This window comes from Toxorhynchites rutilus, chromosome 3, assembly GCF_029784135.1.
Source record: "Toxorhynchites rutilus septentrionalis strain SRP chromosome 3, ASM2978413v1, whole genome shotgun sequence".
NCBI lineage: Eukaryota > Metazoa > Arthropoda > Insecta > Diptera > Culicidae > Toxorhynchites > Toxorhynchites rutilus.
In genome coordinates, this window is record NC_073746.1 from 21,662,299 (window position 1) to 21,690,050 (window position 27,752).

Here is a 27,752-nt window from a genome sequence, read left to right on the forward strand (position 1 = left end):
ACTGGACACCCCTGAGATCTGACGGAAGCAGAGGCACCCACGCCCCCCCCACCCCCGAGAAGAGGACACTTGCGGAGAAAACGTGGCGTAAGTCAGACTCGAGTTAGTCTAATCCTTTTATATACGGATATCATGTAATAAATTTATAGTCGAGGCACAAAATATTTTTTATCGTAATACCCACGCGGCAGTAGGAATAGGTAGTAGGAATTAGAAAAAAAAAAAAGCAATTACAATACCCACAAAATTGGTTTTACATATGTACCGTTGAAAATGGGGTTATTTAATACCAAACCCGTTAGTAACACGGGCGACGCTCAAATCCAAATTTTAAATCACCTAGAGAACCACAGTGTAATGCACGAAGCTCAAGGAGCGATTATCTGCGTCACACTTGCCCTCATATCCATACTACTAATTTCGAAAATATACAAAGCATATAAGGCATGCATGAATGCACATGCTATGCAAGCGGCAAAAGCTCACGCAGCCGTAGTCGACACCGTCTAAAAGAATTCGAAAATTTTAAAACATGCGTTCGAACGCAGCCTCAGCATAATAAATTCTTTACCGATAACCATTTTTCCTTGTCTCCTTGAATGGACGAAGTAACAAAGCTCATCCAATTGAATATACAAAAACTAAAACATATACACCTGACTATACAACAGGAACTGGTCAGAAAACTAAGGAAAAGTACTTTAGCCAAACGCCTCACGGAAGCGGAAGCGCTCGTGAAACAGATTAAAAAATTGTCGTCTACGTTACTAGACACAACCCACGGCTCAGAAATCATAAAAATAACCGAAAAGGCGGACCAACTTTTGAACGCAATTAAGGCGTCAATCGAAAAGGGTAGACCAAGAACACTCAAGGAAATTGCGCTAGCCGTCCTATTTTGCCTCAGGTTACAAAGAAAACCGAAAATGGCTAGCATACTCGAAATAATCAAGACTACATCGTCTATAGTTCCGCAATTCGACGGAAACATAGACAAACTGAAAGCCTTCGCTGACGCTTTAAACTTGGTGAAAACATTTGAAACACCGGAAAACAAAGCAACCATAATTAACGTCATACTAACCAAACTAGAGGGACGGGCGAGAAATGCATTCACTGAAACACCGACATCGGTGAGCGAGATAAGCAAAATTTTAAAAGCTAAAATAACGACCAGCCCACCGGAACAAGTTCTAGCTAAAATGGCTAACTTGAAACAAAACGGTGGAATCGAACAATTTTGCCTGGATTTAGAAAAATTGGTGTTCAGTTTGGAAACAGCGTACACCGCTAAAGAAATTCCGCCCCAAGTTGCCAAATCTATGGCAAACAAAGAAGGCGTCAAACATTTAGCCGGAGGGTTAAAAAACGAAAAAACCTCGCTCATCATAAGAGCAGGGAATTTCAATTCATACTCCGACGCGATGACTAAAGCGTTGGAGGAAAACTTAAATAATGCGAGCGCATCAGTATTTGCATACTCGCAAACCAACAGAAACGCCAACCGTTTCAACAACAACGTTGACACACATTATAATAATTACAGGCGCAGGCCAAACGACTTCCATAACCGCGGTAGAAACCAAAACAATTTCAACCGCAACAATTTCAACCAAAATAATTTCCAAAACCAACCGCGTAATAACTATAACCGTTTTGGCCAGCAAAACCAAGTTCGAGACCAATTCTCAAACATAAACCCACAGCGAAATAACAACAACAACAATAGGCGGAATACAAATTTTAACCGCCCTCAGCAATACATTCGCCTAACGGGAAACGAGTCACAACCGACGGATGCCCTCCAGTCCGAACCGGCATTGACATTGGAGGAAAACAAACATTACGGAGACCAACATTAAATATTTTTAAATGCGACGTGAATTGTTCAATGTTCGTTACACTATACTTACAAATGTCAAGCAAACCATGTATATTAATAATTGATACAGGCGCTGACATCTCAATAGTAAAAGAAGAAAAAATTAACGGAAAACAATTAATACACCCCGGAAATAGATGCATTATTAATGGAGTTACGGAGGGAAAGACCGAATCCATAGCGAGCACAAATACAAATATCATTTTTGACGATATCCAAATTCCACACCAATTTCAAATCGTCAACAACAAGTTTCCTATAATTGCAGATGGCATTTTAGGCAGAGATTTCCTCACCAAATATGAATGTAACCTATGCCTCAAAACATGGCTAATGACCTTCAACTATGAAAACACCAAAATTGAAATTCCGATTCAAGATAGCTGGGAAAACAATTACATTATTCCCCCTAGATGCCAAATTATAAAACACTTCCCGTCACTCAACCTAAACGATGATGCCCTTGTGATCGCACAAGAAATCAAACCAGGCATTTTTTGCGCAAACACAATAATAAACCCAAACTCACAATTCATTACAATAATTAACACAAATACCACACCAACATCAATCCCAAAAACCTTTGCCCCCACCACTATCCCCCTTAAAGAATACACCATAAATCACATTACAACGGAATTAGGAGAAAACCCAAAAGGTAGACACGAGAAACTGATTAAGGAACTCAATTTGAATCATACACCCCAACATGCCCAGGAGAAATTAACAGAATTATGCACTAAATACAACGACATTTTTGCACTAGAAGACGACATATTGACAACCAACAACTTCTACAAGCAAACCATTCACCTTCAAGACAAGACACCCGTTTACATAAAGAATTATCGAACCCCGGAAGCACAAATTTCAGAAATAAATAACCAAATCAGCCACATGCTAAATAACAAAATAATCCAAAATTCCACCTCACCATACAATTCCCCCATCCTCTTAGTCCCAAAGAAATCAAATACTCAAGATAAAAAATGGCGATTAGTGGTTGACTTTCGACAACTAAATAAAAAGATAACCCCAGATAAATTCCCCCTACCAAGAATCGACGAAATCCTCGATCATTTGGGCAGAGCCAAATATTTTACAACCCTAGATTTAATGTCAGGTTTCCACCAAATCGAACTTGACGAAAAATCAAAAAAGTACACAGCATTTTCGACCTCTAACGGTCACTACGAATTCAATAGGTTACCATTCGGTCTAAATATATCACCAAATAGCTTTCAGAGAATGATGTCCATAGCACTTAGCGGACTCCCACCTGAATGTGCATTCCTTTACATCGACGACATCATCGTCGTCGGCTGCTCAATAAACCATCACCTTATTAACTTGGAAAACGTTTTCAAACAATTACAAAACTACAACTTAAAATTAAATCCCAAAAAATGCTCCTTCTTCAGACCAGACGTAACATATCTAGGTCACAACATTTCAGCGGCAGGTATACAGCCCGACCAATCAAAGTTTTCAGCGGTAACAAACTACCCCACACCATCATCAGCAGATGAAGTGAGGCGTTTTGTTGCCTTTTGCAACTATTACCGGAGGTTCATACAAAATTTCGCAGAAATAGCGTACCCATTAAACAAATTGCTCAGAAAAAACGCAAAATTTGATTGGTCTCCCGAATGCCAAAATGCATTCAATAAATTGAAAAACGAACTTATCTCACCAAAAGTTCTCAAATTCCCCGATTTCACACAAGAATTCACCCTAATAACCGATGCTTCAAAAATAGCATGCGGCGCCGTCTTAGCCCAAGAAAACGACGGTATAGAACTACCCATTGCATACGCAAGCAAAGCCTTCACAAAAGGTGAAGCCAATAAATCGACAATTGAACAGGAATTGACAGCAATTCACTGGGCAATTACGTACTTTAGACCATACCTCTACGGGAGGAAATTCACAGTAAAAACGGATCACAGACCGTTAGTATATTTATTTTCAATGAAAGATCCCTCATCAAAACTCACAAGAATGAGGTTGGATCTTGAAGAATTCCATTTTGATGTAAAATACGTTCAAGGTAAGCTAAATGTGACTGCAGATGCGCTATCACGAATAGCAATTAATTCCGAGGCACTTAAAACTATAAAAGTCCTGGGTATACAAACCAGAGCAATGACTAGAAAACTAAACGAAACGAATAACGACACAGAAATTACAGACAATAATTCAAACCCCGACGATACTGAGTCTGATCAGCTCAGAGCGTACGAGGCTATTGAACCCCGAGAATGGCAAAACCTACCTAAACTTCTATGCGGACGCGCATTAGAAATGAATAAAGAAACAAACGCTAGCGGAAACAAAAATTTGAAATGCGCAATAATGAATAAAAAAAGAACCGAAGAAAAGTCGTCGACAATAATTGAAAATGCAAGCAACACAAAAGAATCCCTGGGAAAACTAGTAAAGAAAGTTGAAAATATGGCCAAAAACTTGAAAATTAGCATGATAGCTCTAGCGTTATCAAGCGTAATTTTCCAAATATGCAGCGTGCAAACCTTTAAGAAGATTTGTAATGACACGCTCAAAGACTTGCAAATAGTGCTCTACACACCCAAGCGTGTGATAGAAAGCCAAAACGAAAGGTTCGAAATTATAAAAAACAATCACGATACACCCACTGGTGGACATACAGGAGTCACCAGACTATACAAAAAGTTAAGCAGACTCTATTCTTGGAGTGGCATGAAAAAAGATATCAGTAGCTACATCAAGAAGTGCATAAAATGCCAGCAAAATAAACACACAATACGAACAAACGAAAATTTCGTCGAAATTAAAACACCCCAAAAAGCATTCGACTGCGTATCGATTGACACAATTGGACCATTTAACAGATCCAATAATGGAAACCGATACGCACTGACCATTCAATGCAACTTAACAAAATACATCATTATTAAACCCACAATAGACAAACAAGCATCCACCATAGCCAAAGCCTTCATAGAAAACTTAATTCTGGTCTATGGAATTCCAAAACTCATCCAAACAGACCAAGGAACTGAATATAAGAACGAGTTATTCGAAAACATAGCTTCATTACTGAAGTTTAAACAAAATTTTTCCACTCCATATCACCCTCAATCAATAGGAAGCCTGGAAAGGAACCATCGTTGTCTTAACGAGTACGTAAGGCAATTCGTCAACCAAGCACAGAGTGACTGGGATGAATGGTTGCCTTACTACACATTCTGCTACAACACAACACCACACACAGATTTCTCATACACTCCATTCGAGTTAGTTTTTGGAACGAATGCTAAATTACCACAAAACCTCACAACAAGCACATATGTAGAACCAATTTACAACATGGATTTATATTACAAAGAACTTAAATATAAACTACAAATAGCATCAAATACCGCTAGGGAAATAATTGATAAGGTAAGAAAAGCCAGAAATGAGACACAGAAAACCATGGCTAGACCATCAAAAGTAGCCATTAATGATCTAGTATTTCTATCAAACGAAAACAGATCCAAATTAGACAAAGTATACGTAGGACCATATATAATAATTGACATTAAACACCCTAACGTAACAATAAGAGATGATCAAACCAATAAAGTCCAGACTGTACATAAAAACAGAATAATACCATATGAGCAACCCCACCCTAAGGGGAAAGGGATACCTAGTTAGCAGTTAATCCTTCCGACAGTTATTATCAAATGTAAAATGTATATATTAGTTAGTTAGCAGTTAATCCTTCCGACAGTTATTATCAAATGTAAAATGTATATATTAAACAAATATTAAAAATAAATATATTTATAAGCAAATAGAACACCCAACGAAGACAACCCGTATAATCATATTATAAGGATAATCTTTATAAACAAACTTAATTTTTACCTGAATACACGAAAAATGTACATATCACAAACATTGAATAAACACTAAAATTGTAAGGTCAGACGAATCTTTCCACCTAATTTAACTTGAATGACTTCTCAATGTTACGTCATTCTCCGAAAGGGGAAAGGTGTAATATGATCACGCTTAAACCCAACTCATCAATATTCAAGGCCTCTAAGGCAATAAACCACCCCCGAGGGCGCTGGGCGATATAAACATAAAATGTGATACGATACCCGAGCCAGCAATCTGGCCCAAGGGTTCGTTTACTATTTATGATTGTATAACTCGACGCGCACCAAGGGCAGCGGCGAGTTTGTCTTCCTTCCGCCCCGCTGCGAGTTTAGCTAGCAGCAGAAATTTAACCAAACATGTGGCGCGCATCCGGCACACATGTTTCAGCACTTTCTTTTCCTATTTACTTTGACCCACAAAGAAGTGCTTTCTCTCTCTCTCCGAAGAACGCGTCTGACCAAGGCCATCACAGCCCACTCTAACTGCTGGTGCGATGCTCCGCCCAGCATAATTTGTAAATATTCTGTGTAGAGTTTAAGCCTATTTTTGTAAACTAGTATTTAAGCCCCGAGAGTCTTTTCTTTGAATACAGATGTCAGTTGACAGTATACAGTATAGAGGCGACGCTTGTACGAATAGCGTTTGTGTTTATTAATTTACCAAATCCGAAAGTCGACGCCACCGAATGGCGTAAGTTCCTTCTTCTCGTTTACAGTGCCATTTTTGGTCAAACATCCGTTCACAATGATCAATCGATGAGCTGTTGCATTATCTTGCGCAAAATCCAAGTGTTATCCTTTCACAAATCTGGCCGTTTACGACAAATTTTCCGGAAGGAATTCCAAGGACAACACCACGAATATCAAGGAAAACAGAAACAGGCATTATCTTCACTTTCGTTCGATTTTGACGTTGTTTTTTTCGGTTTCGACTCGTTTACAGGGGTCCATGCTGATGATTGTTGTCTCGTTTGCATGTCATATTCGTACACCCATATTTCGTCGCCAGTAATTATGCGCTGGATGAACCTGGAATCAAAATTTGATCGATCAAGCATGTCTTCAGGCATTTGATTACGATTGAATTTTTGAAGATGTTGTTGCTCTTTTGGCACTAGTTGAGCTGCAATGTTTCTCATTCCCATAACATCAATATTGCGAACGGTCTCGTGAGAGATATTTACATCACAAGCTAGCTCTCTCAAGCTTGAATGACGAATCCCAAGCACCACTCCTTTTATTTTGTCGATGTTCTCATTAGTCAAAGAGGTGAATGGTCGTCCTCGCCGTGGCATCTCGTTCATCTCTTCTCGGTCATCTCTAAATGCCTTATACCATTCATATACCCGTATTTTCTACATGGTAGAGTCACCAAATGTATCCTGCATTGTTTTCAATGTTTCGGCATTGACGAATCTACGATAGATTTACAACCAGATGGCGCAGCGAGTAAAATGATGATTTGGGATTGAAATACGATTGAATTTTTTAGAAAAATCGGAATTTTTCTCCAAATTTTCCGGTTTCAAGTTTTTTTCTTCATCAAAAAGTTTAGGAAATCATCATTACACATTGTTTTATTATTAACATATAGAGAATTACATGGTATAAGAGTTGTTATTCACATTTTTATAAGGCAAACGATGAGTGGCATATGATGCGCTTCTAATACTGCAGATCCTTCTCATATGGCCGAACGGAATCCTCTACATAATCAATGATATCAACAAACTTAATATGATACCGACTGCATCGCTATTAACCATAACATAAGCTTTTGGGAAATGTCCGGAAGTAAGTACTCATAACCTATATGCATTAGCAAACTTAAGAACTTCGAAGAATATCTATGACTTTTGTCCAATCAAGTGTTGACACCATTGTAAATATACAAAAATCTAACTTTCTCACCGTTTACTGATAACATTTAGTGGACAAAATAAATTTAAAAAGAAATTAATAAAAATAATCACGAACGAATCTCGTTTTTGAAGCGCGTAGAAATACAAACATCATCACTTTTGTGGTTCTGAGCTTTAAAGTAGGTGTCGCATGAACTGAGCTTTGCGTGTCCATGAATTTCGTTTCCAACATAAAACTTCACACTTTGACCAATACAAACCAATATCCATATCAAAAATCGTCAAGCAAAAAAAATAAACTTGTTCTCAATGACACTGTAAACAAACTAAATGACAGACCGCGCTCAAAATTGAATTCCCGGCATATATTTGATAGAATGTAGAAATATAAAATCAAAGCTTCCCACAAACGGTGTTTATTTGCAACGAAACTCAACATTTTGAAGTTAAAATTAAACTTGTTGTGCAAACAAACGATATGTGAACAATATGTGGTTTTAAGATGTCGACATTCCACGATTCAGCAAAAATCAGCTGTTGCCGCCGACTATTTATAAAACCTTCAGCCATATTGTGGATACGGAACGAATCAAGTTGTATACTGTGTGTCCCTGAGCGTCCGCGGGATTATCGGTAAGATGACGGAAGATATACCGAGAGCCCAACCCACTTGATCGCTAAACTGACGATGCTGGTGTTGCCAGAACTGGGCATGCCACACATCTTCTCTCTTCTCCGAAAAAAATAATTGATAAAAAAGGCGAAAGAAAAACCAATACATATGAATATTGTTCCAGTGTATTTTACTTTACATAAAACATTTGAAACACCTTTGGAATGTATGAGCTAATTGATGACGTTTAAGTAAAAAAATATCGAGTCAAGTTCTGTTCTCCATACGGTCGTCCCGACCCCGTACTTGTTCTGCGTGGTCGTCTCGATTTTACTTCCATTTTTACACAGCACGATCGTTCCGATCCGCACTCTTATCATTATCAGTTTTTATACGGTCGTCCCGATCCGCAAATATTTTTACTTCCATTTTTTCGTACCCATTAGAGATGAGCACATCAGCTCATTACGGTGAGCGACTCAGAGCCGTTCAGCCCATACAAGTGAGCTGATCATTTGGAACAACTCTTCAGCTCAGTTGAATTTTGCGGTTGTTCACACTTGCATAAGAAGCGTAACTACCATTGGACATTGTATAGAGTGTATTTTCTTAATAGACGGAAAGCAAAAAAAAACTAATTGTACACAAACTAAAACTGATATGAATTGTAATAACATAAATATATAACAAATACTGAATACTAAAATCCAACATAGAAGATGCTTAGGAGATGCTGTACTCAAACAACAGAAGAAAATGCCTTCAGAAACATTGTCCGAAACAAAGTTTTTTGATAAAACTGAGAAGGCGATCTGGCGTACAGGTAACGTCCGTCCGTACCTTGAAAGTCACTATAATACAGAAATGTAAATTTCATGTAATTTCAAGGTGTTCCCCCAAAAGGTTCTACTGCCCTTTTACACACATACAAATTTTAATGAAAAAAAAACAGATTATTATAATTTCTGCTTGGAATAAGTCACACACGGTGGGAATCACACCAAATGCACTTCGGAAACGAGAAATTTTAGTGTCACTTAATTTCCACGCGGATTCCCTGAAAATATTTCGGTTCAAGGCGGTTTCCGATTATTCCATTTAAGGTGAAGGTGGAAGCTAGCCATTGTAGTAGTATAGGTAAACCCTCGTGTAAAAATGGGGTAATAGTGTTTGTGAGAGAAGAGCAAAGCACACGTAAATAGATCAATTCACTTATCAGACTGTGTGGCGCTTCATTGACACGAGTCTTCGAATACATTTGAAAAAAAAAACAAATAACAATTCAATACTAAAGTAAAATGTATGAACGATATGTTCCGATGAACAATTGCAAATATAAATATATATAGAAGGTGCATTTGCATATGATTCTGATTATACGCGAGCGTAACATGAGCAAATTTATAACACATGCGAATTGGGGCTCTTTTGGTATTAACAAGTTCTTCCGCATAGTAACTCGATGTTGATAATTCCTTAATATTTTCCTTCGTTGATCGTATTGTTTTCACATATTCACGTTGGAAAGCCTTAACCCTTCTCTTCGTTGGCCGAGGCATTTAGATTGAATTTAATACTTTTCCGTTTACTGTTTTTGAAAGCATAGGCAGCCGTGGCAGTGTTCCGAGCTCTGCAATACAATTTTCTTACCCAATGTTAAAGTTGCTAAAACTTACATTATAGACCCATTAAACGTAAAAATAATAATTGTATTGATGTCAACACAATTTTATTCTATTGATTTTCATGACATGGGACGCTATGACTCCGGAATAACATTTTATTGAGTGGTTTTTATAGCTGTTTCGATGATGTTGTTTGGCATCAGTGTCGAAAAAATAACGATGCTTCCACCAATACAAACAAAACCATTGCTGAAAATTGGAAAACGAAAATTTCACTTTCAGAGCACTTGCTCGAGTTTTCCGACGTTCTTCACTATACGGTGCGGAAGCAGATGAAAATTTAATATCTTGTGAGTAATCGATTAAAGTTTGGTTGATATTACTTGATGGGAAGTGTGCAAAAACGATCGCCAAATTATTGATTTTCTGGCGAGGGGTGAGGGAGGGAGATGAAAGAAATGAGCGCCATTGTAGCAGCCATTTGTGGCTAGCTTCCACCTTCATCTTAATTCTCCCACGGGATAACCGAAGACCGCCCGTGGGTCAAGTGTGGAGCAGAAAAATCGCTGTTGAGAGAAGCGTAATCCCTGTGGCTCTTCAATAATTACGACAAATCTCACAAGAATCGCATGCAGGCATCGTTGCTATAAAGATACATTTACGACAGAGAGTATAGTGGTCCGTCGTGGAAAGGCAGGCAGGGAGGGAGGTTAATAGCTGTAACTAATATACGAATGCCAGATAGAGCATGAGACCCTGAACGCTGACAGTGGTCCATAATATGCAAGAGAATAAATTTACGAACTCTGCCAAAAAAACAGTAATAACATCGAAGGACCACTCCATTTGGACCACAAGCCAAAGACGAAGTTGATTGTGTAATGAAACGATTACGAAACATTTGAAAATAAGTGAATTGAAGGAAACTTAAAAGAAATTGGATTTAAGAATGAGTATGATGGACTGGGATTTCCTGCGGATTTGAGAGGCCAAGTTTAATCTAATCACGACAAAAAAAATCTTTATTCTTGAACGATGTTCACACATTGAATATTGAAACACGAATGAAAAATGGTGATTACCACTGTTCAGCTTCCTCTTTACACGGGGCTGCCATCCGTCCAACCAACATGACAGTATGAATGACAGTATGACAGTATGAAGAACCAAGGTATATACGAAAGTAGGTGGCACAGTAGTTGCAATCACAACAGAATATACTTAGGTTTAATTCAACACCTCACACAACTACGGGAATATTTCCATCTCTTTCAATGTTTGGAAGCATTATTCGTTCCCAGCTGTAAATCAGACAGCTCTACTCTGGCATTTCCCTATGCTGGTGAGTCAAATACCATGAGAAAATTTACCATCAACCTCGTATGTGCGTGACCAGCGATAAACTAGATTCCGAGTGCATTTCTGTTTACGAACAATCGATAGAGATGCTGAACCAACTCGTGAACGTGGCGAGCGTCAATAAAATGGATAGGGGTAGTGGGGGCAAGTTGGTCACTGGGGGCAGAGTGGTTACGTGCTTGTTTGGTAGTATAACTATTGACTATAGCTGCCATATTGATAGTCACCCTTAGTTCGATGAGTTTCATGACTTTTGAGTCACCCTGTACTCCAGAAGAGCTGTCGCATATCAAAATATAAATAAAAATGGGTGGGTTATATCTATAATATAACCTCAAGGTTGACTCGGGACTACCTTAGATTATCAATCGTTTGTATTGATTAAATTTTCGATTGAATGAAACAATTTCCGAATTCAATCGAATTCAATATATTTGCTTTGTGAGTAAAGAGATTGAATAAATGCCATGTAAGTCAATTCAGGCATTGTGATAGATTATGTTCTTCGTTACAAGTAAATTTTATGAAAGTCCTTTACGTTCGTTTATTTGCAAAGCCGATTTACACCTTGGTTTTGAAGTCTGTGTTAGGCAAACACATTTCAGTTGGAACAAAAATGCCCCCGACTTGCAAGAATTTGCAATGCCAATTTCCCCACGCTCCATGAATTAGAAGTCTGTGTTAGGGAATCACATTTCAGACATTTAGCATGATATGTGCATGTGACCACTTTGCCCCCCCTAGGTGACCACTTTACCTCCAGGTCAAAAAAAAATTTGATTTTTCAACTTTTTTTTTCTGATGATGCAAAATGTACTATTCTATTTTTTTTAAAGTAAAAGTCGATTGCTATCTTCAACAACAATAAGTTGAACTACAATATCGTTCGAAAAACGGGGATTGAACGGTATGTGAACGCAGTAAATGGACATATTCTTTAGGGTGACCACTATGCCACCACTTCCCCTATATACTCGCGAGTATACTCGTGATTCGAAATGCTCAGAATATGAAGCGTTAGGGTCAGTGCACCGAATAAAAAAAAACTAGAAAATGATGAAAAAAGAGTAAATTGACTATTGTACTGGTTTTGAGCTATATTATATTAAACATATCAATAATTATAAAAGTTCATGATAACAAATATATAAAGAAGGATTTTGTGCTCAGCGTTATTGTGAAACTTGAAGAAGTAATTGTGTTCAAAAGTATCAATCTACTTATTGTCATATGCTTGTTGTCACGGAAGAGTCAATTAAACGCATGAAAAAAGGAAACATCGGAATCGTCAAAGGATGTGGACAATGGGCAAATTGTGTGTTAAAAATGCATAACGAAATTATGTAATACGTTTTGAGAGAGCTTTTCGAAGTCATGAATATATTCTTATGAAGGTGAATTTGCAACATGCTACGAGTATTCTCTACAGAGCGTTTAATATACTCTAGTTGATGTGGATAATGTTGTAATGTTTAGATTTCAATATGTTGACATATTTAGTCCTGATAGTTATATTGCTTGTTGTATGGTTAGTTTAGTATAATTTTTCCGCCAATCATTTATTTTTCGAATATTGTTCTACCAATTGAGTGTTTTCGAAATGAATAATGTTAATTCCTTCAATATTATCTGCATTCCACTCTAGCAGAACAAAACTCGGGTATCCGCTTGTCACATGTCCACACCTCTCGATACATTACGCTGCATAGTAGAACTGTTCGAGCCCGAGGCCGGTTTGTACGGAGGAGGCTTTGGTCGTAGATACGTGTTTCTGACTCGTGGACTACCCTCCGGGTAGTGACTCTCCGTTGGACTACAAATTAATGGTTTCAATGGGTGTACAGTTGAATAGAAATGAAATTGAATCTACCTAGCTGAACGCAAACTCAAATTCTCCACGTAGGAAGGTTCCTTAAGGCTTTTAAGCGTTCCGGTTGGCTGAATCGTAGACTGCTGCGAATACTGGACCATCTGAACCGCTTGCACTGGCCGATACTCGTGTCTGTAAAATTTTTTCAATCTTTTAATCGCCACAATATCGGTACTGTTAAGCACTGTTTCATAATCTGCTTCGAAAAAATCAGTTTAGGAACATAAAATCACCTGAAGAAATCTGTACAAATGTTAAAGAGAAAGTCGAAATAATATTCAGAATCGTCATCTCGCCTACAAGAAACGAATATCGAAATAAAAACACAAAGAGTAAAAACATATAACATCGAATCCACGATAGAACATCAATTTAAGCAATGGTCTTACAACTTCTCGTGCTGGAAACACAATATCACCGTCAGAATGGACAGAAGCAGCACGAAAATCATCCCAGGAATGGCGAATGAGACGGCGAATTCGTCACTATAATTCCTCTCCGGTACCTCAGACTTCATTGGTGCTTCCCACTTATCAGAGCGATGGAGATTGCTGAGCTCCGATCCCTTAGCTGGTTTGTAACTTTCGTTCGGATGATGTGGCATAGCCGTGATGTCATCGTCTGCTGCTTGCTGAAATAAACGATTCGGTTTGAATTTGTACACAAGTTCCAGAACAGTCTCACCATCTTGAACGCACACCAGTCCAGCTTGAAACCAGAATTCTCGAAGGTTGTCTGCACCGATGTTCTCTTGTATGTGCACGACGCTATCTTGTAGAGCGGTTTAACCTCCTCCTGAAGATCCAACAGTCTAGAGGAAAAATCGGCCCTGCTTCCCAAATGGACTACAACCCCCTCACGTTGCTGCGGTTTCAGTGGCAAACGCGCACCCAGTTTTATTGCCGAATCCATGAAAATGATGTGCAAATCCTGTCGGCTTTCCTGCCACAAATCATTCCGAAAGATGTTCTTCAAATTTTCAATCCTACCCGGATCCATCATGTGCACCCAGTTCAGGTTATCGATCTTCATCTGGATCACATTTCTCGGAGGAAGCTTCCGGTGAACGGACAGTATGAGCACGATCCGTTTCGTTTCGTAGGTTTGTTTGTTGAGGGCGATGATCTCTATTGCTACCTTGCTGTCAGCCGTTCGTTCCGGTGGTGTTCCGTAAAGAAAACCCGAATGATACTCAGTGCTGTACATGTAGCGAACCCACGACGGAAGATCCGGATAGCCCTCGAGAGATGGACGATACTGGAATTGTTCCGTCAGCCCTTGGAAGGTCCAGTTGAACATTCGCGGTTCGACCCGCAGAGAGAACAGCTCCGAGACGTAAACATCGTCCGTAATGTAGACGGCAGTGGACAGCTGAGCGACGGCAAAGATCGCCAGCAGAAAAATCAATTTTGTCGACATCTTTGTTTTGGTGGTAGCGATGGTGTAATTGAGAAGAGATTCACGAGAATACTAATACGTTTTCGTCGGAGTAAACCGCCTTAGAGATAGTCTTCATTCGCCAATGAACTCCACAATTTCAATGGAAGACATTTCTTGAATTCTACCAGTGATGTGCAACGATAGCAAATAAAAATTTCATTCACGATGCAAGAGCATTTTCCTATCTGGAAAATGGAAAACTTGACACTGACAGATGAAAATATTATATCAGAGAACACGAGAGAACGCATGCGTAGAACTGTGTGCGGGAAAAATATCATTCGGTCGAAACGCACGTGTTGGAAGCGGACGTTGCAAAGATTAATATTTCTCCGGTGCTGTTTCACTTTTTACTTTTATTCAGTCACTCATTTTCGACTCACTTTTTGTAATACGTTCAAACAATCCTTCTGGCCCTCGTTGGTCCCGGAGAATCGATAGTAGACTTTTCTAAAAATCATTTACTAACTCTGTTGCTGTCGTTCCCAATGCTGAAACTTTCCAAAGTCCGATGAGAACGGTGCGAAAAAGACGGAAAAATCGGTGTCTGTCCCAGCGACCTACGCGAGGCTCAGTATGTTAACACGTTGAGTCCCGGATTGTTCTTACTGCTCTTTCCATTCAGTCCACATCAAGTATTTGCACAATATCAGTTTCGGTCCCGTTCCCAAAGATATTTATAGTATTAAAAGAAAATAGTCAGAAATTCGACTAGAAAGTAGTCACATATCGTAAAACATTCGAAAACAAACCAGGTTTTTTTAATTTCTTTATTTAATAACCGTCAGTTCCAATGATAAACGTTTTTTTGCAATTGAAAATTCAATGTCAGTCCCTATGGCTCAACGTGTTAATGCACCATAATTTTTCCATTGAAAAAGATTTGTGATGTCAGTAATGTCTTCCAACACAATTTGAAAGTATTTGGAAGCCAAAAGACGGATTTGTGAGCGACTTCACATATACCATGAAACTAAACCAACTTGTTATTTCTGTGCAATTATTAATACGTTTCTCATTTACTACAAAGCAGCAGCGTAGTGTGCGGGTGGCAAACCCGGTATTTGCCGGAAGCGCTAACCCTTAGGGGCGCCAAAATCCAAGTATTTTGTAAAGCAATTTTTTCTTCTTTCAATTGAATGATAAATCATCCATCATGAGAAGTTGCTTCTGTTCGTACATGAAACTAACATCCTATCCTTGATTTTCCGCAAAATTGAAGAAATGCCCAACATCACATACATCAATTCCTTTTGATTTTTCGCTACATATGCCTGGGCGCCCCTCCATGCTGTGTGATGTTTTACAGTTAAAGCCAGTTTGAGTTAGAATTTGGTCGCATAAATAAGGACATTCTTAGCATAGAAATAACGTACAAAAAAGGGAAGAATGACATTTTGTAGGTTCTTTACATATTGTGGACCGCTCACGAGTTTCCTCGTGTTTCGCGTTCCATCTATTACAGATGGATCACGAGATCAACCGTGTTTTCTACACTTGATGGTGAAATTCTCGGTCTGCCAAGAATCTAACAAGGCCTACCGATGGCTCGCCTTCGTTTCATCCACGCCGAAGGAAACGATCTCATTCGTGGAATCCGAACAAATGAAGCTTACAAGTTTGCCGTGTGGTCCATAATGTGTTTACTTTAACTTTAAGGGAAAAAAAACATGAAAATTATTCGTCAGCTGTTCGGATGGATTTTCGAACTTTTCGTGTGATACCACCCATCATTTTGTGGACAGTACTGCTGGTAACCGTATTTTCCATTTGAGATGATTTCTACTTTTCCATTTGAGCTGGTATTTATGGTTCTGATTCTTCATTTTGTCTTTGACAATTGCCCAATATCTCTCGATGGGACGAAAATCCGGACAATTTGGTGGATTGATAGTTTTTTCAAATAAATCGATCGTATGCTCCTTATACCACTAGACGACATTCTGGCGGTAATTGCAGCTTACCAATTCAGGCCAGAACTGCATCGGACCTTTATGTGATCGAATGAATGGCAAAATCCTGTTCTGAAGACCCTCCTCCTTGTAAACTTTTCCTTTCATTGTTTCCCCAGTGATGAAAAGTTTTGTCTTCTCTCCACAACTACAGATCCCTTTCCAAATCATCAACTTACGAGCATATTTATCTGCGTGAACAAATTTAAACCCACCGCAAGATCCTCTTTACGCTTCACAAGGTAAAATTTGTTACCGGCTATTTGTCCGAAATCCATTTTTACGTATATTCCATCGTCCTTCAAAACGCATCCTTCGTACTAGTCGAACACTAGCTCGTACAACTTCCTTGCACGGGTTTTGGCAACCAGGTTTTGTTTCATCGTCGGGGTGTTGGGGTGTTTGCTGGTATGATACGACCGCAAAGCTTCTTGCACACTAATTCGCCTAACTATATTGTGGCTCGCCTTGAACTTTTTCGCCAAATTCCGCAAGGAGAGCCCAGAATTGTTCTAGACTGCTCGTATCACGTATGACTACGTCGCGTTCTCAACGTGATAATGCAGAATTTTTTCCCGCCTCTCACGTTACATCGTCGATAACTTTTGAATGTGTCCTTCAATCTTGATGAAATTTTAACTAATGAATAAACAAACCATCCAGATCAGAACGCTCTCAATAGTTTCTCGATGTGACAACTTGGGGCGCCGCAGTAAATAAAAATAAGCGACCAAATTCTAACGGAAACACACTTTACTACTAAGCTTCATTATATGAACGCATACTTGTATAAAGGGTGTGTCACATCAAATTGCATCACGGAAAAAACGCTGTAGAAATTTAATTTTTAGGAATTATATCTTCAGCTTTCGCTTATAATCAGATAAGAGTGCATAGATGACGTTGGCCATGCTTCACTGTCAATTTTTCGTAAATTTGGAAAAATGTCGTCGAACGAAAAAGAGCGTCGTGAATTAATTCTGTGCACTCATTTCGAGAATCCGGAGTTGTCACATCGGGACATCGGTAAGCTGCTGGGAATCGTCCAATCCACGGTCAGCAGAGTACTAAAACGATACTTCGAGAACCTAACCATCGACCGAAAGATGAAGAACAGCAAAAACGGATGCTCCGTCAGTGAAAAAGATCACAAGCGCGTAGTTAAGCAGTTTAGACGTGATCCGAGAAGTTCGGTCCGGGATGTCGCCAATAAGCTGAATTTGTCAAGTTCATTCGTCCAGCGGACCAAGCAGCGGGAGGGCCTGCGTACATACAAGGTTCAGAAGGCTCCTTACCACGACGAAAGGCAAAGCATGGTGGGGAGGACGCGAGCCCGGAAGCTGTACACCGAAATGCTGACGAAGCCGCATTGCCTGGTAATGGACGACGAAACCTACGTCAAAGCGGACTTTCGTCAGCTGCCGGGCCTGTTGTTCTTCTCCGCAGAGGACAAATTCAGCGTTCCGGAGAAGACTCGCAAGCAGAAACTATCCAAGTTTGCCAAAAAGTACATGGTGTGGCAAGCGATCTGCTCTTGCGGAAAGCAGAGCGCCCCCTTCGTGATGACCGGCACGGTAAACGGGCAGGTTTACCTTAAGGAGTGCCTACAGAAGCGCTTACTACCACTATTGAAGCAGCACGAGGACCCGACCATCTTCTGGCCGGATCTCGCTTCGTGCCACTATTCAAAGGACGTGTTGGAGTGGTACGAAGCCAACGGGGTCACCTTCGTGCCAAAGGAAATGAACCCGCCCAACGCGCCGGAGCTTCGCCCAATAGAGAAATATTGGGCGATTATGAAGCAGGCCCTCCGGAAGAACCCAAAAGTTGTCAAATCGGAGGCGGACTTCAAGAGGAAATGGATTTCTGTTCAAAAAAACTACAACCTGATGATCTACAGAACCTTATGGACGGGGTAAAGAGGAAGGTGCGAGCATACGGGTTTGGGCTCGAAGTATGAATAAAAAGAAAATGCCAAAAGTTGTTTAAAAGTTTTTATTTTATTGTCTAAAATTTTCAAAAGAATCGGTCTACTGGGCGAATTTCTACAGCGTTTTTTCCGTGATGCAATTTGATGTGACACACCCTTTATAATGTCTGTGCTACAGAATGGTTTATTGTCTCAGTATCAGCAAGCTTAAATTGATTGAAAATTATCTGCGTTCCAAAAAGAGCCAAAACCGACTCAATGGCTCAGCAATTCCTTCGATCGAGAAAGAATCGCTAGCAGATCTTGATTTAGATGCAATTGTGGATCATTTTGCGTCAGTTAAAAAGCATGCAAGGCAAAGATTTGACCAGAGAATAAGCGAAACTGGTAATGATATTACTAGCCTTCTAAGTACGAATAAACTGCTCAGGATGAACATTGGTATAAGTGAGTAGTTTTCTGAAAATATCATAATCTTAAAGTTAGTGAAAAAATTAAAAAAATGTAATTTTGGGGGTGCCATTTTCATAGTTTGCCGGGGTCGCTGTCTACCTTCACTACGACGCTTCATCAAATTGCATCAACAAGAAAACGCTGTATGGAATTACCCATTGGGTATTTTCCCTTGAACATTTGGGTTGAAGTAGTTTAAAGTGCATTGTTTACAATATATTTTTATCGCTGTCAGTTTTTCGAAAATTGAAAAAAAAGGTGTCACCTGGAAAACAACGTCGCGAATTGGTTTTGAGCAAGCACCTGGAAAGTCTTCAACTCTCTCATCGGGACATCGAAAACAAAACTCAGAATCGTGCAGTCAACGGTGAGTCGTGTGATTAAACGTTACTACAAAACTCTGAGCATCGAACGGAAGATGAAATGCGGTCAGAATGGATGTTCTATTAGTGACCAGGATCACAAGAATGTCGTGAAAGCGTTCAAGCGGAATCCCAATGCTTTGGTCAGAGATGTGCCCAAAAAAGTTGAATCCATCCAAGTCTTTCGTTCAGAGAGCCAAGGACCGGGACAATGTGCAGAAGGTTCCAAATTGTGACGAACGGCAAAATACGGAAAGTCACGAGCCCGGAAACTGTACACCCAGATACTGACGAACCCTCATTGTCTAATCATGAATGATAAAAAAGGCGTACTTTCGGCAGCTTCCGAGCCTACTGTTCTTCACCGCCCAGCATAAGTTCGATGTTCCGGATGAAGTAAGGAAACAGGAAGTTTCAAAGTTTGCCAAGAACATGATTTAGTAAGCGATCTGTTCATGTGGCAAACGGAGTGTTTGTGAGTGTGCGTTCGTGACTGACGAAACTGTACACGGGCAGATCTACCTCAAGGAGTGTCTACAGAAGCGTCTCCTTCTTCTGTTGAAGCACCCAGCAGGACCCGACGATCTTCTGGCCAGATCTAGCTTGGTGCCATTATTCAAAGGATGTCCTGGAGTGATACGAAGTCAACGGGGTCACCTTCGTCCCCAAGGACATAGACTCCCCCAATGCACCGGAACTAAGGCCAAAGTAGGTTTCCGTACAGAAGAGGCTGCAGCCAGATGTTGTATAGAACCTTATGAGTGAAGTTAAGCGTAAGGTGCAAGCATATGGTTATGGTATTGAAGCTGAATGAAATTAATATGCCAAAAGCTTAATAATGGGTTATATTTTACTGTCCGAGAGTTTGAAAACTAGGTAATTTTCTTCAGCGTTTTCTCCGTAATGCAATTTGATGTGGGACACCCTTTAAGTAATTCGGATTCAAGGATATTTAAATCCCGTTCATGTTTGGCACAGAGCCAAAGTCGAATCGTTTAACTCGTGAATTCAATGCTTGAACCCCAATATGGACTCAAGGAACTACATGATGGCTTTTCGGGAGATGAAAGTGGACATATTTTAATGTTGCCATCGTTCGATTTTGGCAAAAAAATCATTTTGACCATTTTGTCAGTCCCAGACAAGGGAGCTGGGACAATTGTTGGATCGCCTGAAAGCTAGAGACCATAGGGATCGGATAGGGACCATACAAAAAAAATCGCATAAAAAAATCTTACTAAACTTCACCAGTAGCTTTAAAAAATAGTGTTCGCTACACAATTTGAAAAAAACTTTTTTTATGCGGTGGATAGGGACCGCATAAAGAAATGTTCCTTAAGAAAATAATCCTAATGATTCCATTCGTGATCAACATTTGATTTCCGTTTTTCACTTTAATAAGCGGCATACTCTCTTGCGCAGATCATAAAATCAACATTTTGCTTCTTTCAATAAGCTCCTACAGACACTATAAAACAAACAAAACATAACATAACAATGGGAATTAGCAGACACAGTTCAGATAAAATACATATCAAGATAGAAAAAATAAAATTAATGACCAATGACTTCATTTATTTTTCAAATACCGCACAAAAAAAGTCGCACAAAAAAAACGCACGAGATTTTTGATGCAAAAAAAATCGCAAAAAAAAACCTCACAAAAACAAGTTTTACTGTATTTATTAGGAGAAGTACTTAAGGAAGACACTACTGCATTTCCGGGAGCAGCACGAGATGGATTGCTTATTGACGTGGGATTACGTCTAACCCAATGAGGTATATATCGAGGTGAAGCAGTAGGCGAAGTATAACTGTATTCGCATGCAAAATTTCGTGTCGTAATTATTTGCATTCTCTATGAAATGTATATGGAATAAATAAAACAATGTTCAAAATACTCACGTTTTCATAATGATTTGAGCCAAATTTCTCATGAAATCTTGCAACGGTTTGTTTTTTAACAGATGGTTATTGTATTGTTACTTTACTCCATTATTTATATGGTAAAAAGGTCCAGAGAGCAGTCGTATTCTTAGGCCTCGGAAGCATTTACAGTTTCGGTGAAATGCTGCTTAATTGAACACTATTTTCCCACATCTCACACTTCGACACTGAGACCCATAGTAATAACTATATGGTACGGTAAAACTAACGAAACTTCGTTCAATACCACTTTCATTCGTCTTTTTCAACGTAATTTCGCAAATATCCACTACACGCTGTCACATTATATTCATAATCAGCGAGAACATCAATAAAATGTATGTTTTTCATTGATGAAACACATACTGAAAATAACATTTTCACATGGATGTGGTAGGCAATCGAATATAAACACAACGACTGACGTCACTATTTGAGAAATAGTTATGGCAGCGCATGCTATGTCGCTCGAAAAATCACCATCTTCATTACCTTTTTTCCAGGACATTGCGTCTAACCGGAGTATATGGTGGTGAAATAAAAACTTAAACACAGAACATGCAGGAAAAAATTCAAGATTTCTGATGCTAATAACTCGAACATTTCATAATAGATCGGAAAGATGTTTGCATCAATTAATAGGAAATATGTCTACGCGTCTATCACAGTTAAAAAAAGGTTATTTTTCATTAGATAAACAATTGAATAACTATAAAATGGCAAGCGTCATCTAAACTCTTAATTGCCAAGTTTTGATTGGCCCGATTCACGGTTTCCCCAACACACTTCGAAATCAATGTGCCTGGGGGAATCCGCTTTACCGATAGATGCAAGTCGAAGGTATTTTTGTTCCCACCGAAATGTGTTTCCCTAAGATGGATCCCTAATCAGCCTAAGCCTGGGGGAATCCGCTTTGCAAATATTAAGTTGGGGAGAAAGTTATCCATCATTTTCTCGGTAGCTGGCTTTAGTGATCAACATCTCGCGTAATATCGATCATACAATTTCAAGTAAAGGTGACATTTCACACTAAAATAATCTTTTACTGTTTTTTGTTTGTTCCATTCAGTTGTGAGTTACAGGGTGTTAACAATGGAGGTCAACAAAGAGAAAATTCGGTACATTTTACGCTTTTTCTTTTACAAATGCGGAAATGCAAGCCAGGCCACCGAAATTGTGAATGATGTTTATGGTGCCGATACAGCAACAGAAAAATAAGTGCAATTTAATGTATATTATTGAACTGTGTTTTCAAAATTTTTCAAATTTTCTTCTAAAATTTTTTTTAGAGCAGTACATTAAATTAAGATCCCTACAGTCAACAAATGGACAGTTTGAAGCTGGTGATTGACCAGAAACGTCCAGAATTGGCGAACAGAAAAGGTGTTGTGTTCCATCAGGACAACGCAGGGCCACACAATCCCGGGAGTTTTATTGGGATGTTTTAATGCATGCACCATATAGTTCGGACCAAGTTCGGCACCAAGCGATTATCACCTTTTTCTCGCACTGCAAAATTTCCAATGTGATAAGAAATTGGGATCAAGAGAAGATTGTAAAAATTTATTGTTAGAGTTTTTCGTCACGTTTCGTTTCGACGTTTCGTGGAGCTTATTTAATTTTGAGAACTAACATGTACTGTTGATTGCTCGCTATCTAGAGTGCCAGTGAAACACTGAACTTACTGAATATACAAGTAGTTTTTCAGTATCTCCTTGAAAAATTGCATTACCTTCATCACATCCGGCTTAAAATGTGCTGCACTTTGGCGCCAATTTTAACCCGGAAACAATGCTCACATTTACAAAAATTTAAAAATCGATCGGAAAAAGTCACCAAAAAGTTATTCTCGTATATCAGGTTTTCTTTTAGGGACCAGATGGAAGCGGGAGCGAGGCTTTCCAAATGGCCTTTCTCAAGGTCGTTTAGGTTTGTTTTCCAAACTTGCCTTTTCGTTAGGGCTAGAAGCGAATAAACTAAGAAAATCAGAGAGTCTGAGGAAGCCTCTATAATTCAAAACATCATCATCAAAACGTCAATAAATCCGAATATGCTCCACAATTTACAGGAGCTCTCTTTAATCCAAAAATTATAAAAAACAACTTGTTTTTGATTACTTTGGATATATTTTAGAATGCAATGAAATTTTGGAAATAACTCTTTAGTCGAAAGTTTTGGTGGCCCTGAAGAGAACCGATGGTTTTTCGCGGTTTCATAGAAGCCGTTGGAGCTGGGTGATTCATGATTCATTCTTGTCCTCGCAAGAACAATACACGAGATTTGTATTCTCAGTATACACTCAGTATGAATTGCGAACATTCTTCTCGTGCTAGATACAGAGCGGTCCGAGGCGATTACATATTTTTAGGCCGTTAGCTATTTGATAAAGCATTAAATCAACAATTCGTACGTGTGATTCGGTCGAGCTCTGCACTATGCTTACTTAGCATAATTTTAAAAATGCGTTATAAAGTAATTTTCTGCGAAATAGTAACAAATAATTAGCCAGTTGACTTCGCATATTTATAGATTTTTGTGTATGTGTAACAAAGATCATTCAAACACACCAGTTGTGTCAACCAGAAGAGTCCACCGAGCCGCAGGTTGAGTATGACTGCTCTAGATGTTATCATTCACTTTACTGCAACCCCTAGTGCGGAGATTGTCAAATGAGAAACCTTTTCGGACCTACACCTCTTGTTGAAACACGTTTTACAATAGGTGATTTGTCTACTAATATAGAATCGCTATCGAAAATTTCGCTCTCGCTATTTGTTAGGGAGTGGAATCGTTGTCACTCAGTTTTTTTTTGCTAGAGTGTCCAAACAATTGAATTAGTGTTTTGTAAACGAACAGTGCTTGATTGAAACAGTTTAAGAATACTGGAAATTCTCAAAAATCTACACATATTTCCACAACTTGCATTATTTCCATCGTTCAACATTTTATTACTTCCTCTTTTGAAATTCTTAAAACTAAATAGCCTCAATCGAACATGCAATCCAATGAACAGCTTTTCAAAGAGATCAAAGGTACAAAGAAACATTGCTTAAGATACGGTTAAAATGACAGCAATAATGTATTTTTGGTAACGCGAAAACATGTATCAAAACAATCCCACGGGATGTTCTTTGTATTTTCTTCCTCCATCTGTTGAATTCCCTACCTACACTGAATTGAAGTTTCCAAATCGTCCTCAAGTAAAACAGATCGCGACGATTAAAACTCTTCCCAGTACGCCTCCACTTATTTATCGATCACATTTTAAAATTCGTCTCAATGCAAGCAGCAAAACACTAATATAATCCTCTGAGCTGCAAATTACGCCTATATGGTATTCGTTTAAAATAATGCTATTTTCCTTCTGATCTGGCTATGCTTAGTTACAAAAAAGAATTCTACCTAAAGGCCGCCATTCTGTGAGATGTTTAAACTGGTTCTCGCAAGAAAATCTATCTATTTTGCAAGTAAATATAGATTAATCGTTTGTTTGCTCTCTTTTTTTTGCATTGCTATTCTACGTTAATAAATCTTCAAAATGCTGTCTACTACCTAACGTTTTGCTTGCTTGTTGCTGCAATACTTCGATTGAATAGGAAATTGCTAGTAAATCATTTCGCAGTCTCCCGCTTAATACTTTTTGCCGTGATTGCTTGACGTAATGTAATAATAGTTATTAACACCTCCCTCCACACGTAAACGGTGATGTGCTGCTCTCGCTCTGTTCAAATTGACATTTAAGAGAAAATCGTTACAACTAAACAGCTCAGTTCGGTTCCGTTGACCGAATCACATATATCACATTCAAACGTATTTTCGTTATTTATTTTTTCATTGTTTGGAAATGGTTCCCACCATTATTGCGAAATCACACTTAGTTTCATCTAGGTTTTGGGAGCAACGGATTTGTTTTGATATTGTTTTTTACTTCTTTGGGGGTCAACACACAACAACCAGATGTTCAAATACGTCGTACATCATACCCTGCTGGCACCCATCAATCGGTCCATTCCTCGACGGTGTCCTCCTCCTCGTAGAATTCACTGTCGGAGCTATCCGAGTGGTGTCAGCTGTGGCCCACGATGCGGGCTGGAATTATTGATCCCTTCGGGGGTCGGGGCACTCGGATGGTGGTTTTAGTACCGGATACACTAGCAATCAGCGTCTGATGGTGGTCCGAAGTCGGACGCTCCAAACAAAGGCAACACCACGTGTCACATCGGATGAACAGGAATAGACCTGGTTTGGGACCGAGCGAATGGACCAGGATTATTTATGCATGGGTTGCTAATACTTTTACGTAATTACCTGCGAAAAACCATAGAAGCAGTGCGGGCCATGACTGTAGAAACGAAGCCGCGAATAGGATTGTGGATGCCAGAATAGTTACCGCACAAGTAATGACCGCCGGCGAGGTTGACGTCGTTTGAGCGTACCGAGGGATTAGCATCAAAATTGTGGACGGAATTAAAACCGCTGAAATCGATAGTTCAATTATTACTTGACCAAGCCGCTTTTTGACGTAGGATTTCGTTTTTCGGGAACATATTGGGGTACAAATGAGGCGTTCCGCCAATCGATTTTTTTTTCAATTTCATATTTTTGATTTAGCTGAAACTTTGCCAACTTGTCCGAGGTACGAAGCCATTTTATGGTATTATTTTTTTTAAATACGATCACGAAAGGACTTTTTTGGCACAAAAAAATATAATATCTCAAAAACTACATTTTAAAAAAAATCCTAACTTTTGACACATTAAAACCCATATTGTCTCCAACAACTGATTTTTCATTGGGTCGGTATTTAGTTAGACCGGACAAAGAATAAAAGAATAAAAGAAATGAGTGAATAATCAGCAAACAATCAAGAATTTTGTATAACCTACATTCTTCTTTTATCAGATCACACTTATGTTGCAAACAGCCAGGTTGTAACAGTTGGCACAACTGTTATCGTCATGTGATGTTTTCAGATTATTTATTTACCTATTTATTATTTGTGTGCATATTTATTTAGTTGTGTTTATTTATTTTGGAATCTATTTATTTACAGTCTTTTTGAAAATATTTATCTATTTATTTATTTAATTATTTATTTATTTATATACAGTCATACCTCGATAAAAGGCAACCTCGATATAACGTAACTTTTAAAGATGTCTTAGAATTGAAATAAACAATACAGAAATAGTTTTTGGAGCATAAATTATATCGAATAAATGTTTCTAGTAAGTTTTCAAACAAATAAGCACCGTTAAATGGGGTAGCATTGGTCCTTTTCTCAATGTTTTGTGAATATGTCCCATCTAAACCCAATAACATTATATTTCAAAACAAATGTTTCACGTCCAGTTTTCATTTTTTATATCAATCTGGATAACGGAATTATTCAATAAAGTTGAATTTATTTAGTTCTGGAAACTTCCGACGCATATCGATACATGATTGAATTTGTACTGAAGGGACATTTCACAAACGTAAACAATGACGCCGATCGGTACATTTAGCATTTCAAGGAATTTGTTTATCGATTCATGTTACATTCACCTGAATTTATTTTATTATTTTTTAATAGAAAGGAACTTGCGGGATTATTTCGTAATACAGTTCACATTAATTTCCCTTATGAAATACGCATGCTTTCAACCTGATATTTTGGGCGATCTTTCCACTTGGTATTATTATGGCATTTTTTTTTAACTTTCAGCATTACTTTGAATATGTTCCAAGAACAAAATTCAGAGGAATTTCCATTTGGAGATAAAGTAAGGCAAATAAAGAAACTATAAAATAAACATTGATCATAGAGATGAAACGGATATTCGGCCAATATTTGCCACTCGGCCGGATATCGGGTATTGTAAAAAATCAACAATTTATCATTAACACAACATAAATCATAACAAAATAGCTCATTAGCTAGCTAACAAGGCATAGCAAAATCATTTATCCATAAATAAAAATTAGATTTGATTACTGAAATGCCAGATTTTTTTTAATCAAATTAATGCCTAATCATAACATTCATTTATGAACTGTACTTCAAATTACCCAGTGGTAAATTATAATAAATTTTCAGAAGTTAATGATGACAAACGATTACACTTTGCTTCGTACACCAGACCAACTTCAGAGAACAATCTTCGCTGTAATACTGCTGCAAATAACCGAAAGATAAACCCTAACAATCCTTGCCTTGTTTGACTGTTTAGATTTTAATGACCACCAAATGTAAGGATCGTGATTGCGATTGATTCTAAATGTTTTCACAGTTCGTCGATTTCGCTGGCAACGGGATTTTTTCCTGAACGCGACGCTAATTAATACTTCCATTTGCCACTTCGTTGAAACAGTCCCAAAAGGCATGTGGTGAGTTTCGTGTATAAGCTTTGATTCAGTTTCGTCTCTTTTGTTTTATTTACAGGTCTTGAAGATGACGATGTGCTGTTACTCTCAGAAGATTTGTCGCAAGAATATTTTATATACTCCATTGCCAGCAAGACTGTTTACCTTTCAAGAACTCCTAAAAAAATCAAGCCATACTTGATCCTAAGAAGCTTGCAATTA

At 38.6% G+C, this 27,752-nt stretch overlaps 3 protein-coding genes across 16 annotated transcripts in view; 1 reads left to right on the forward strand and 2 right to left on the reverse strand.

Annotated features, from left to right (window-relative positions):
• The first annotated feature begins 926 nt into the window (after nucleotides 1-926).
• On the forward strand, nucleotides 927-1,862 carry LOC129772949 (probable cyclin-dependent serine/threonine-protein kinase DDB_G0292550). The gene has a single exon (XM_055776484.1). It carries the CDS (start codon nucleotides 927-929, stop codon nucleotides 1,860-1,862), a length of 936 nt encoding a protein of 311 aa, XP_055632459.1.
• A 10,741-nt stretch (nucleotides 1,863-12,603) lies between these two features.
• Nucleotides 12,604-14,762, reverse strand: LOC129779129 (epsilon-sarcoglycan). Of its 3 annotated transcripts, none has more exons than XM_055786404.1 (5): nucleotides 13,807-14,762; nucleotides 13,512-13,753; nucleotides 13,356-13,418; nucleotides 13,123-13,254; nucleotides 12,604-13,065 (listed from the first exon to the last, which is right to left on the reverse strand). In XM_055786404.1, exons 1-5 carry the CDS (start codon nucleotides 14,539-14,541, stop codon nucleotides 12,924-12,926), a joined length of 1,314 nt encoding a protein of 437 aa, XP_055642379.1. In that variant the 5' UTR covers nucleotides 14,542-14,762; the 3' UTR covers nucleotides 12,604-12,923. The 3 variants fall into 3 exon arrangements, with proteins under 3 accessions (XP_055642379.1, XP_055642378.1, XP_055642380.1); XM_055786403.1 differs by having other exon boundaries at nucleotides 13,123-13,272; XM_055786405.1 differs by lacking the exon at nucleotides 13,356-13,418.
• A 9,354-nt stretch (nucleotides 14,763-24,116) lies between these two features.
• Nucleotides 24,117-27,752, reverse strand: part of LOC129775255 (probable cationic amino acid transporter) — a 35,443-nt gene continuing 31,807 nt past the window's right edge. For all 12 annotated transcript variants that reach the window (XM_055779754.1, XM_055779747.1, XM_055779751.1 and 9 more), the window contains exons 9-10: nucleotides 25,494-25,661; nucleotides 24,117-25,424 (exon numbers count right to left, since the gene is read on the reverse strand). In XM_055779754.1, the coding sequence (XP_055635729.1) occupies nucleotides 25,252-25,424; nucleotides 25,494-25,661 (341 nt within the window). In that variant the 3' untranslated portion in view covers nucleotides 24,117-25,251. The remainder of the gene's footprint in view (nucleotides 25,425-25,493; nucleotides 25,662-27,752) is intronic.

Bases quoted from the DNA above. Each gene is read 5' to 3' on its own strand.
- LOC129772949 (XM_055776484.1), top strand. From the start codon at position 927: ATGGCTAGCATACTCGAAATAATCAAGACTACATCGTCTATAGTTCCG.
- LOC129779129 (XM_055786403.1), bottom strand. From the start codon at position 14,541: ATGTCGACAAAATTGATTTTTCTGCTGGCGATCTTTGCCGTCGCTCAG. The intron at 13,754-13,806 runs GTGAGACTGTTC...CGTTTATTTCAG, and splicing joins ACTGGTGTGCGTTCAAGATG to CAAGCAGCAGACGATGACAT. The intron at 13,273-13,355 runs GTGATTTTATGT...GGCGATTAAAAG, and splicing joins ATTTGTACAGATTTCTTCAG to ATTGAAAAAATTTTACAGAC.